Source organism: Pseudonaja textilis, chromosome 1, assembly GCF_049901715.1.
Source record: "Pseudonaja textilis isolate UNSWEBS1 chromosome 1, rPseTex1.2, whole genome shotgun sequence".
Lineage (NCBI taxonomy): Eukaryota > Metazoa > Chordata > Lepidosauria > Squamata > Elapidae > Pseudonaja > Pseudonaja textilis.
In genome coordinates, this window is record NC_141990.1 from 244,001,194 (window position 1) to 244,014,978 (window position 13,785).

At 35.1% G+C, this 13,785-nt stretch overlaps 1 protein-coding gene across 1 annotated transcript in view; it reads left to right on the forward strand.

The window, feature by feature from the left end:
- Positions 1–13,476, forward strand: part of OVCH2 (ovochymase 2) — a 41,606-nt gene extending 28,130 nt beyond the window's left edge. Inside the window, exons 14-21 of the mRNA XM_087929483.1 lie at positions 536–667; positions 2,578–2,655; positions 3,523–3,709; positions 4,547–4,619; positions 9,281–9,476; positions 9,974–10,125; positions 11,622–11,790; positions 12,910–13,476. Of these exons, the coding sequence (XP_087785609.1) occupies positions 536–667; positions 2,578–2,655; positions 3,523–3,709; positions 4,547–4,619; positions 9,281–9,476; positions 9,974–10,125; positions 11,622–11,790; positions 12,910–12,929 (1,007 nt within the window). The 3' untranslated portion in view covers positions 12,930–13,476. The remainder of the gene's footprint in view (positions 1–535; positions 668–2,577; positions 2,656–3,522; positions 3,710–4,546; positions 4,620–9,280; positions 9,477–9,973; positions 10,126–11,621; positions 11,791–12,909) is intronic.
- The last annotated feature ends 309 nt before the right edge of the window (positions 13,477–13,785 follow it).

Here is a 13,785-nt window from a genome sequence, read left to right on the forward strand (position 1 = left end):
CTAAGCAACAATCACCCTAATCAATTAATTACACTAATCACTAATCACACTGGTCAATTAATTTCACTAAATCACTAATTTTATTAATCAAATTACACTAATCACTGATCATTTACACCGATCAGTAATCACGCTATTTGCACTAAACACTCTAATCACACTAATCAATCAATCAATTGATAAATTAATTATTTTAGAGATTATTTCAGAGAAATTATTTTAGAGACATCATTAGCTCATCATTTATATAAGTCCTGTGGTAATAAAGTTATAAGTTTTGAGGTAATGAAGTAATCAGTGTTATAAGTATTGAAGTAACGAGGTAGTATTGAGAGTCAGCAAGTAAAGGGTTATTGCTTTGTTCGCTGCTGCTATCTGATCTGCTAGGTGAGACAAGCTGTAAAAGTTGTAGGTCTGAAACAGGCTGTAACAGAATGATTAAAAACACACTGAATAACTGAACATTATCTTTTAAAAAGAGGCAGTTTGTTGTTATGATCTTACCATTCGTTCATTCGCTGATTCATTTTCTTAGCTCGATCATGTGGATTTGCTGTCCCAGCACCAGTTCTGAGTTCCTCTAACACAATGCTTATCCACTTTCATTCTGATGAAACAGAGACCTACAGTGGGTTCAAAGCTGTATTTTTCTTCATTGATGTTGCAGGTAAAGAAATTGTTTGTATGTACAGCAGTTCCTCATACATACACAGAATACATTTTGTCCACTTCAGTATGTTGTTTATAGCAGCAAACTGCTTTCAAATTGCTAGAGATTTCAGTGGATCATGAATACGTTTTTCATTCTAACAAATCAAATCACAATTCATACTTTAATCACATTTCTCCTGCTTTTCTAATGTAATACTTGAATGAATGAAGTGAGGCATAAAATTTACTAGCATTAGAGCCTGTAGAGAATAGTTATTACTACAATCACCTACTGCAATTTATCAATAATTTAGAAGCTTTAATATCACCACAACCATGTCTAGATGATGTTGCAAAATTGTTAGCATGGATAGTCTCTAACCCTCAGATTGTGTTCAGAAACCAGTCCCTGCAATATCCAGATAGGGACGGAAAAATTATTATTTGAAAATCTAGACAGCTTGTGAATCAGTGCTGATAAAACCAGGCTAAATGATCCACTAATGACTTGGCATAAGATATTGCCTGAAGTTGCTCTTACTCCTAGTTAGCTGGTCATGGTTGCCATTCCTGGAAAACCAAAGCCATAATTTGTTTCTTTGTTTATAAAATGTATAGGCTGCCCATCTTACCTCAAGGTAACTCTGGTGGTTTTTATATAGAACCGAACATAGGTACTGTACAATATTCTTGACTGTTTTGTAGCCTTTTAAAGAACACCTGTACTGAAGCTTTTGGACCATCATATTTGAGCGTTTCTAGGATATATTGTGAAATAGGACTGCTCTGTGGAACATCTTACCCTCAGCAGTGAGGAAAGCCCACATTCTCTTGGCCTGCTGCAAAACCTGGCTATGTAGCCTGAAGGATGATGACGAAAAAGAGGCCTACACAACTATGTGGCTGGCTGACCCCATGAGAACCTCCCTGCCTTATTAAAAACTGCTAATCCCCCATCTTGGTGTATTGCTTCTTTATAATGTTGTTTTATGATTTTAAATTTTGTAATTCTAAATTATGTTGATTTTAATGTTTCATTTTATTGATTAAACTTTACACTGCCCAAAGCCACTCTCCATGGGAAATGTTAAGAAGTATAAACATAATAATAAATAAATATATTATTTTATATCTTGCGCCATTTTATTTTTTTAAGACTTTCTTTTTTAAAGTATAGTCTCTGGAATGACGTTCAGAAAAAATACTTTTAAATCAGGGTTGGCTTTGCCTCTACTGTTTTTATTATATAGCCTTGGACAAACTGTTCTTTCAATATTGTTTTCTTAGTTGATGGAAATGTATTAAACTATATAAGTAGTTTCTATTAGCAATATTATTATCTAGTCTCTGAATTATGTATCTCAAGGCTAACTTTGATATTAGAAAATCTAAGTGGTTGTGGAAATGTAATTGTGGAAACCTCCTTCAAGGTGAAAGTTAATCTTGAATTTTGAGCCAAGTTGAAAACCTGTCATTCTGCATTTACAGTATACCAACACTGTCCTCTATGTATCTAAGTCATGGTACATGACATATCTTAAACCTGATTTTCTTCAGATTTGGGCTTTCAATACTAACTGCTTCAGATTGAGGAAATCTGGTTCTAATTATTAAGAGGATGGAGTGATGGTGATAATTAAGGACCACTACTACTTTAACATTGATTTTATGTACCAGTTTCATCTGCTACTCCAGGTGTCCTTTGTACTAATCCTTTGTACTAATACACCTTTCGTGTAGTAAAATAGGAAAATATAGATACGTAATGAAGCCATGGTGCTCCAAACTGCAGACCATAAATTAAACCATATATACATATACATACATATACACATAGTTGTAAACTGAATTTTTTATCTTTCCTGGTGAAAGCTGAATAACATCAGGAATACTGATAATGTGTGCTTCTTCTTCTGGTTTGATTAGATTTAAATGTAACAAATTCAAGCAGTGGAGTGATACTTGAAGAAATCAGTGAGCCTGCAAATGAAACAGACATGCCTGGTAAATATGCTTCTCCTGAAACTCTTTTTAATAACCACAAAGAAGGTGAAAAGGAAAGCAGAGAAAAATCCAGAATTTAATTTGTAAATATTCTTGGAATAAATGTGACATATACTGTAGTATAACATATGCAGAATGATAATTATATACAAATTTCTGTAAGCATTCTATTGTCACTCATCAAATCTAGGTAGAAACTGTGTTGCTCTAATAAGTAATTCATGGATGAATCCACTTATTTAACAATAAACTTCACAGAGTTAAAATTTGAATTTTTGTACATTCTTTTATAGAATATTGGCCAGTCTGACCCTCTATCTATTTGGGTTGCACAAAGGCTCCATTATAATGGAAAGGCTTTAATGAAGAGCAAAAGAAAAAAGAAAAAAAGATGGATGATAACCCATAATACTGGATCATCAAGTATTTTTTTTAGCAAGAATTATGGAATGCCACTGACTTTCCTCTTTATGGATAGAGATGGGATGCAATAGCCATCATTTGGCCATTGCAAACTTGTAGAATGACTAGGGATTTGATGTATAGATGCTAACTGAAGGTCATCCAATGGATTTACTATCCATTTGGAAAAAGACCGTTCATTTGGGACAGACACTGTATGCCTCCCCTACTTTTCTTTACACCAACTTTTAGACTGGCAAATCCCCAATGTTGTGTTGCTGTTAATGATAGCTTGCCTAGAGCAGTGCTTCTCAACCTGGACAATTTTAAAACAGGTGAACTTCATCTTCCAGAATTCTTTAGTACAGCATCCTAAGCAATCTAAAGAATCAGCCAAGGATAAATAGCATTATGTTTTCTATGAAGAAATGTTGTGCTCTGTGTTCACATTTTCTTTGTCAGCAGATGATAACTGTGGATTAGCATCCAACCAGCCTAGATTTCTCTTTAGTCGGATAGTTGGCGGTGAGGAAGCTGTGCCGTATTCTTGGCCTTGGCAGGCCAGCTTGCAGATTTTGGATGAATACATCTGTGGTGGAGCTGTTCTCACAAGAACATGGATTGTTACTGCTGCTCATTGTTTAAAAAAAGAGTAAGTACACTACGGATGCTCTATTTTTGACAGAAACAGTCTATTCAATCTAGAAAACATATGAACAAATGCATAAATTACAGTGCAATGCTCTGTACTACTTACAATTGCCCAGGTAAGTAGACACATTGACTTAAGCCAGAGTGATTTGACAGTAGTTTGACAGTAGTTTAGTAGTTTAGTTTTAGTTTAGTAGTTTAGTGATAACCTATATGTCTACCATGTTTTTACCTATATTTCATCAAATCCACCACAATACATTTGACAAATGCTGTCCAGTTCTGAAGACCAATGTTTTGTATCTTAATTCTGCTAAGGTCTTCCTACAATTCTGATTCAATTTCAGGGCAATCATACTCATGGCTTGCCTTACCTCATTATACCAATATCTAACTCTCAACTCTCTTCTGCAAATTTAACTACATTAACTGGGCATGATATTAATGAATTCTTTGGATTTAATGACAAAGTCCCTCTTTGATAACTATTGATAATTATGTGGCTGCCTGTTGCTACATGACAGTTACAACATTTATACGTAACATTTATATTCTCATTTCTTCTCATTACTCTATGAAATAAATTGGAAGTTTTATTCCCTTTCAAATGACTGGACATTTTTAGACATAGTAAATATATTGAATATTTTTTTATTATATAATCGTATTACAATACCTAGTGGCAATGTGAACTTACTTGGTTTGTGATCGGTATTGGATTCTTATTTCAAATTTAGTATTTTTGTTTATCTACCAATGAATAACTGTGTAGGGGAGTTATGAGAGATGCTATGCTTGAGCTGATTAAAGCAATATTTGAATTATATTGTTTTTCTAGGGGAAAATATCAAGATCTTTGGAGAGTGGTGGTGGCCACTCATGATATAAAAGAGCAAGATCAGAGCAGCCAAGTTAGTACAAGTTGTTCTTTCTTTATAACATAATGTGAGTTGACTGTGAACTTGTAGTAGTCTATATAATCTATGAGCCTCAGTTCTTTTAAGGAAAGTGATCCTTGTTAGTTGAACTGAAAACGGTTTAGATGCTATTTTGCATTTTATAATACAGAAGCATGTTTCTGGTAAAGCCAGTCCTACAGGATTTTGAAGCAATGTGGAAGTTGTCAAACTTGTTTGGTTTAAGCATTGAAATATTTTGTTAAAATATTTACACTATTAGCTATGATTTCTATTTGGATCAGCAAATAGCTTCTAGCCTAACTGAGCTTTTTAAAGTGTTTGGTTCTGCTGCAGGATTACATTTACCATAGCTAAGACAGTTAGGCTAGAAAATGGCTTTCTTTGATTTCCAGGTATTGTTTCCTTTCTTTGTTTTTCTAGCTTTTTGTTTTTCTTTTTATTATCTATCTTTTTATTGTGTTTTATTATCTAGTAGTAAATAAGGAGTTGGAATATGAATAATTAAATGTAGAGACTTGATAATTATCTGATCCTAGGGAACCTTGAGTATCACTGAAGCAAAAATGTTCCACTCTGTGTTGAGCTGATTGATAGATGATGAAAAGTTGCCTGTGTTGAATGGTCTACAGCAGGGGTCCCAACTGTGGCAATTCCCAGGTATATGGACTTCAACTCCCAGAATTCCACAGCCACCATAACCATCGCTGAGAATTCTGGGACTTGAAGTTCACGCACCGTTAATTTGCCAAGGTTGGGAAACACAGGTCTACAGATAAGATGTACATTTGAAAATTGTCATTACAGGCAGTCCCTGTCTTATGATCATTCGTTTAGTGACAATTTGAAGTTACAATAGGACTCATGTTTATGATGGTTGCAGTGTCCTATGATCAGATGATCATGATTTGCAACCTTCCTAGTGGAAAAGCATAAAAATGTATTGTTTTTAAAAATTTATTCGACAAATAAATGGGGAAAGTCAAATTAACTGAATAATTGTATCATTCACTTAACAAATGCAGTAAGAACAGTTGTAAAATTGGGTTTGGTCACATTAAGATTTACTTAATAACTGCATTGCTAAGGGACTGAAATTCTGGTTCCTAGAGTGATTGTAAGTCAAAGACTTCCTGTACTATTTAATAATGCTGGACAATTAATAAAAAAGAGTCTTGCTCTTTAGCTGATGTCTTTAATATACCTAGCCACCCAGTAATGTAGGATAAGTTTATTTAGGACATCTAAAAAGCACAGGTGTATTATCTGCAGCTTAAGTGTTAATGCTGTAAGTAAAGGCTATAGTGTAATAATTTCAACAAAGGGGACTATTATTTTTAATGTGATGGATGGTTGAGTATTAAATACATGAGAAGAAATAATTATAGCTAATGCTTAAATTTAGATAAAACTAAATCAAATCTATTCTGGGCCTACAAACTTTTTAGTACGTGGCTCCCAGCATACTATCAAAAGCTAAATGCAACCTTTGACTTAAAAAGTTACACACTCCTGTCCTGAAAAAAACAAAAAAGCAAAAACAAAAAAACTCTGGGCAATTTGATGCCAGGATCAGGAAGATGTAATGATTATGTTCAAGTCACTTTAGAGGAGGCAGGTGAGAGAGCTCTGAGTCCCAGCCTTCCAGGTGTTATAAACAATGCCACAAGCCCCACGGAATTTAACCCCTTCACCTAGTGAATGCTTCCTTCCTGCACTACTCTTATACTATTCCTATCATAAGGAGCAGATGCCTTCATAACTTTTTTTTAAACAAATTTTATTCAATTTTTCACATAAAAACAAAAAGCTCTTTTTAGTGGACACACATATTTCCGGGTCATCACTTTTGCGTACAAATATGACAATAGTTATACATTCATATATGCATACTTAATTCTATTATTACCTTCTCCATTCCGAACTTTCAGAAAGGAGAGAAACAAGCAAATTAATTGTAGTCACTTATATTGATCTCAATCTAAACATCCCTTCATTTCATTTCAATTATTTCAAATATAATCCTTTGATATTTATTTTAAAAACAAAAATAATAATATATGTTTGCCTAATAAAAAAATGTTACCAATGTCTCTCCTTCCTTTTAATAGTCTGTATTAGCTTATTAATTTAAATAGTTCTTTAATCTGTCATATTTTCTTTCCATCACACATTCTTTCTATAAATTCTAGATTAATACAAGTTTTAACACAAAAGAAAAAGAAACAAGCATAGGTTTCCCCACTTTTACTGCTTTGAGTGTGACACCTCAGTAGTTAAAATATACCTTTGTTCCCTCATCTTAATTCCCAATAAACCTTTATTTTTAAGTAATTAAAATAATAATCATTACGTCTTTTCATTTGGATTCCGCAATATATTTTCCCCGCTTAATTTTATTTCTAATTTCAAAGAGGTAAAAGGGAAAGATTGACTATTCAATTCCTGGTCACTGATATTGACCTCATTTTTAAACATCTTCACATTCATTTCAATTATTACAATTTCTTCAATAGACCTTAACTTTTCTTTTAAGGATAAAAATGAATATTCATCTAATAAGAATTTATCAGTATCTATCCCTCCTTTAATAATCTATATTACCCTATTTTCTAAATATTTTTAATAGCAAATATATTCTTGTTATTCCTTGTCACCCTGCAGAATCCCCTTTTTAATTCATCAACCATTATCTCTGAAAAAACAATTTCTTTTCATCATTTTACTATTTCCATGTTTCTTTATTTCCTGCACCTGTTTCTTACTGCCTCTCCTCCCCCTCTTTTTCCCATATCTTTTCTGATTCCAGTTTATATCCCTCTCTTTCATATTATCTTCCTTTCCCCTTTTCTGCTGCACCTTTCTACCTTTCCTGATTTCACAGGTATTCCCCTTTTTGATTATCTTCTTGAATCTCAACTTTTTAACCTTCCCTCTTTCCCCTTGTCTTTGTAGTGTTCTTTGTGTTAATTGTCTATTTAAGATGGCTTCTCCTTGAGTCAACTCCTCCTCCTCTGAAGTTCTTTCTTCTTGTTCTTCAATCACCATTTTCATTTCTTCTAACACAGAGCAAAGTGATTCACCTCTTTCCTGTAGTAATTCTCTCATATTTTTAAGTTCCATTTTTAATTCCCGAAGAGATATCATCATTACACACTCTTATATTTTATAATTGTTGAAGTCCACAAAAAACACTTTTACTTTCCTTCTTTCTTCTTCAAGTTTTCTAAAGTTCTCAATTGGTCCAACCCAGGGTCTATACCAAAAACATCAATCAATCCCACAGTCATTCTCTCCTTGCTTCTTTCTTTATTCTGGTTCCGTTTTCGCTTTCTAAAATTCTTACTTTGTTTCAATATTTCTTTAACATTATATCGACATAAGTTCATACAGAAACAGGATGATTTCCCTTTTGTTTGAGTTTAAGTTTTTGTCAGAAGATGGCACTCTCCGTTATGCAAAGTCTTCACCTTTTTCCCCCTGTTTTATTATTTAGGGTTTTTCGAACCTCAGTATTCCAACACAATCCCGTCTCCAATTTGTAAATTTGCTATTATTATTTTTTGACAATCTTAAGTCCAGCTTTATTTTAGGCCTGTTTATTGCCAAAATAAAAACTTTAACCTTAGACCGTCTACTATTGACCTCACCCCTTTCCTAAGAGGTTTGTAGGGGGCGTGCATAAGTGGACTAACGTGCCTACCGTCCCTGTCCTATTGTTTCTTTTATATTTTTTAATATTTTTTTTTATTTTTCTTATATGTATCCATTTATTCATGTATTCATAACTATGTTTTTACTTATACCTATTAACCTGTAAGCAACTGACAAATCAAAATAAATAAATAAATAAGTAACAAGGTAGAAGTCTCAAGCAAGCAAGAGGTTTGCATGAAAGTGTTATGCTTTTTTACGATATGGCCTGCTTTGCACTGAATTTCTATAGTGGATTACTATTTTACCTATCTTATTCTATCACAGGCTCTTGCCTCTCATGAAAAGAAAAGATTTCTTTCTAAATGGCAATAGATAATTTATGACTTACAAACATTTGTTTAGAGACTGTTTAAAGCAGGCATGCCAAACACGCTTGCATAGGCCATGCCCACCCTAGCCCTGCAAAGGGCAAAATGCGGCCCACAATGCGATTGGGTTTGACAACCCCTGGTTTAAAGTTACGACGACACTGAAAAAGTGATTTAGGACTTATGTCACACAACTGTCGCACCATTCCCACAATCATGTGATCAGAATTCAGGTGCTTTGGTAACTAGTGTGTATTTACAATGGTTGTAGCCTTTTGGGGTCACTTGAAAACCATTTGTGACCTTCCCAGCTGGCTCCCAGCAAACAAAGTCAATTGGGGAAACATATTTGCTTAATAAATGTGTGAATCAATTCGTTGCAGTGATTTGCGTTAACAACTGTGGCAAAATAAAACATTACAAAATCAGGCATGAGACACTTAACAACCATCCTACTTAGCAACAGAAATTCTGGTCCCAATTGTGGTTGTAAGTTAAGGACTACCTATATTGAACTCTGCTGTATCGATGACAGATCAACTGGAATGCACCCAAGTTGACAAACATATCCAATATATATGAGCATATATTCTCACATAACTTGCTGCCATGATTTTCCCATGTGTATAGAAAAGACTGGTGAAGCAGTACATCGCACATCCAGATTTTAACACCAGTACTCTGGATTCAGACATTGCTCTAGTGGAACTTACCGAGCCTTTAGAATTCAATCACTATGTTCATCCAGTGTGCCTCCCGGAGCAAGATGAGAAGATTGAACCTTCAAGGATTTGTGTCATTACAGGATGGGGCAATCAGTATGAAGGTAAGCATTTTCCATTCCATCGAAAAAATATCTTGATGAGCCAGAATGATTCTTATCCAATTTGTCAGCCATGGAAGTGTATGAAAAAAATATAGAAAATAAGTAATGATAGACTGTAAGAATGATGATACGTATCAACTCAGCATGTTAGATTAAGGCAGGGTTAGAAGATCCTTTTTATATCAACAATTACATTTCCTTATAGGCAATCTCTTGGGGCCAAACAAGTGATAGGCAAGCCTTCCCTTTTCATTTTGCCTCCCGCCCCCCTCTTTTTTATTATTATCACTTTCTCCCTCTTCTTCTTCCTCAGAGAGGGCTGATCACTCTTGCCAGATGTCCCAAGTGATTTCACAGAGGGATTTTTAAATTAGACCAAGGGTTCTATAAAATCAGATTGAATATCACAAGTTGCTATCTTCCTTTTAAAGATTAAGGCTTTAGGCCTTATTGCTTTCTCCATTGTAAACCATTTGTTTTCTTCCTTTCCCCTCAAGATAGAGCACAGTCAAGTAAACTGCATCAACTCAGAGTTCCTATTTTGGTTTCTGAAGAATGTCAGAAATACTTTGTGAACCATCCTGGTGTGGTCAATGAAAGGATGTTCTGTGCTGGATTTCCTGCAGAAGGGGGAAAGGATGGATGTACAGTAAGCTGCCTATGGAGTATATGCATTTCCCAAATTCTGAAGTTGTACTTATACTAAGATAATGACAATAGAATTGTTTCACAGATATAAATTTACTTCTGTTAATGTTTTGCACCCAACAAAAAGTTCCATATCTAATAGAGGTTATGAACTAGCTACAAAGTTGGCTGCAAAAATCAGAACGTCCACTAGATGGCAACAAAGAGATGCTGAACGTTATATTTAGATTTTTGCAGTAGATCCATCAGCCTACCTTTGTATTCTTGCAATTGCCACCCCTGACTCCCCTCTCCACCAACCTCTCCCCTTATTAAATGAGCAGATATGAAGGAGATTTCTCTGCCTATTCGAGAAAGCTTCACCTTGAAGACTCTGATCTAGTGGATTTCCCTGATTATTTCCTAGATAAATATGCAGAGAACTCTCCTATTCATAACCCTCCACAGTACAGGATGGATTGCAATGGAACAAAGAGAGATGTGGAGCCTTTGATATTAACAGGAACATCCCATTCAGCCATTCCGAAACACTGTTTGTTTGTTTACCTGTTAAATTTATTTGCTGCCTATCTTACTGTAAACAATAATACAAAAGAAGAAAAATAACAGGCATGTAAACAAAAGTAAAATAATAGAACAATAAAATAAACAACAACAAAAGAATGTGTTTGTCTCTATAAAAAATGTTCTGTTTGATAGATTACTTAAAGAGAAATGTTTTGTTGGAAAACATTAAGGAAGCAATTCCTATGACTTATTTAGCTGACCTGCCTCCTAAAACGTGCATCTTTCAGGAAGAATAGATTAGCAAACATCTGCTATCTTGCACTGTCTTCAAAACTTAGCAGGATTCATTTTCATTTGCTGATAAATGGTGAGAGGAATAAGAAATAACCAGAAAACATTAATGGGATGGCAACAGGAGTTATGTTATTATTCACTCCTCATTGATTGTTATGCCAAACTTGGCAGGTCTTGAAAAAACTAACTAGCTTGCCTTGTCAGTACTTGAATCTGAGACTACCAGGAAATGTCATGGCTATAGATTAGATTGGGAAGATGAAAAAACTCCCTGGAGGAAGGCAATGGCAAACAACCTCTATATTGTGTCAGAAAACAGATGGATGTGTCCATGTAGTCACTATGACTAACTGATATTTGAAAAAGCAATAGCAATAGCACTTTAGACTTGTATACCACTTCATAGTGCTTTACAGCCCTCTCCAAGTGGTATACAGTCAGCATATTGCCCCCAACAATCTGGGTCCTCACTTGACCATCCTTGGAAGGATGGAAAGCTGACTCAACCTTGAGCTGGTGAGGATCGAACTCCTGGCAGTGGGCTGAATTAGCCTGCAATACTGCATTTTAACCATTGCGCCACCCTGGCTCCTGACAATTTCAGAACCTATACGCTAAGATCATAGTGACAATCCCTGAAAACATACTTCTTTGACAAACAGATTTTGTTAACATAATCTGTATGCTTTTCACTAGGGTGATTCCGGAGGTCCACTGGTTTGTCCCACAAAAGACTCAAGCTACTACACCCTTAATGGAATAATTAGCTGGGGCTTTGGTTGTGGAAGAAAAAGCTATCCAGGAGTCTATACAAATGTTGCTGCTTTTGCTGATTGGATCAGTCAATACATATATGGAAAAAATAGTAAGCGCTTATATTCATTTTAACAACAGCTCTTCAACTTTGATCTGGATTTTCTTCTTGAGCTTAATCTGTAGGGACTTGCACAAAACTGTTACAGACTGATAGCTGCCCTTTCCATATATCAGTGAGGGCAGAAACAATCTCAGTGTAATTCTGTTCAGTCAATCAAGTAATACTGCTCCAGCCCTTTAAAATTCAACTAACTGTAGAAGCCACCATGGGAAATACAAACACAATTACCAATAAATTATTCCAATCAAATTGTTGTAAGAGATGACAGAACTATTTACTGTTGTCTACTCCTGCACTACCCAAAATGCCTTTGCATCTGATTTAGGAAAGCATTCTTCAGAACCAAGAAAGCAAGTTTATAATCTGCAGTCCCTGGGAGCAAAGTTACTCCCACCTCTGACCTGACAAAACCCCGAGGGAATTTATCAAATTGTCAGGGCTCTCACTAGAAAGAGCGGGTGGGGCTTGTGGGAAAGGGTTGCTTCATATTAGTTAACTAAAGAGAAGGATAATTCATGCTTTCAAAAAGCCCCAAGCCCTTCCAGCTATATTTGCTTTCAAGTTGTTAATTTTGCAAGGGTTCTTTTGTAAGTTACCTGTGACCTGTGTTGAGCAATCTGGTTTAATGATTTCTATATTTTTCTGCATGTGTGGTTCTGTATATTGGACTGTGGAAGCAAAAGATAACATCTTTTTAGGGTTCCTTTGCATGTTTATGCAGAGATCCTTAAACTGCAAGTAGTAGTCTGGATCTTGAGAAGTCTTTTCTTTACCAGCTCCTGCAATTTTATTTTCAGATTATTATTATTTTTTAGTCAGAGCTCATTTCTTCCAGTTGGTCTGGCTGTCTCTGCATTAACAGTGGAGTTGGGCTACGATCTCAAGAGACATGGCAGGTGCTTCTCACACTGGCACTGTGATGAGATGTTGCCATCTGCTAGCAATGGGTTTCTAGAATCTTATCAAAATAATTGCAGTCAATGTTAATCTTTAATTAAATATATTCCCAGAAAGCTTAAGCATTTCATAATCATTCCTTTGTTGTAATTTAATGAGGATCAGCTTTTGATTGGCCTATAGTCATTGCTTCTTTCTTTATTTTTGCAGATTCATCAAGTATGGCATGAAGACCTTTGGAGAAGACAACTAAATAAAGGCACAATTCTGAAGGGCACTCCTTAGTTCATGTATCTGACCCCTAGATGTGTGAGCTACATTGGTCAAAAAAGGGAAAAAAGAGAAAAAGCTGTAACTGTTCTATTTTCATACTGGAATATTCATCTATAAGTACTGTCTTAATTGTGTGCTTACGTTCAAATTTCTGTATGCATTAAGAATTATTCAGATAGCAGTAGTAAAAGCACTGAATATGTTAGGAGTTCTAACTTTAAAAAAAAAAAATAGAGTGCACCTTGTTTTTACAGTAACTTTATCATATAGATGAATATATATATTTTTTCCATAAAGGAAAAAAATGAAGGGAGGAGAAAAAAAGGACAAAAGTTAAGGATGTAGCAGCACTACTGATTGTGAGGCAAGAAATGTATGTGATTGTATTATTATTTACACATTAGATCAACAATGTCCAGCCTCCTGATGAAAATTATACAGCTGTATAGATTTTTCACCATCATACTTATGAATGTTGCAAATAAATGGATATACAAAGACTTCTAATTGAGATGCTTGCCATATATTTTCAAATGATGCTTTAAGGCAGCGGTCCCAATCTTTTAGTGTCCTTGGACCAGCAGGGGCAGCAGGGGGAGGGGGGTAGAGGATGATTGTGCACACACAACCTAATCCAATGAATGCACAAATAAAGCTTTCCACACTTGCCCGCTGCTTTCCTCTAACAAAAGACAACGACATGTTGATTTTCCACTGATGTCTTTTCCAAATAAAGACTGAGAGTTCTTAGATTTTTTTAAGCTCAGCCCAGGTTGCTGTCCAGCCCTCTATTTCTCTTCTTTCTATTGGCCC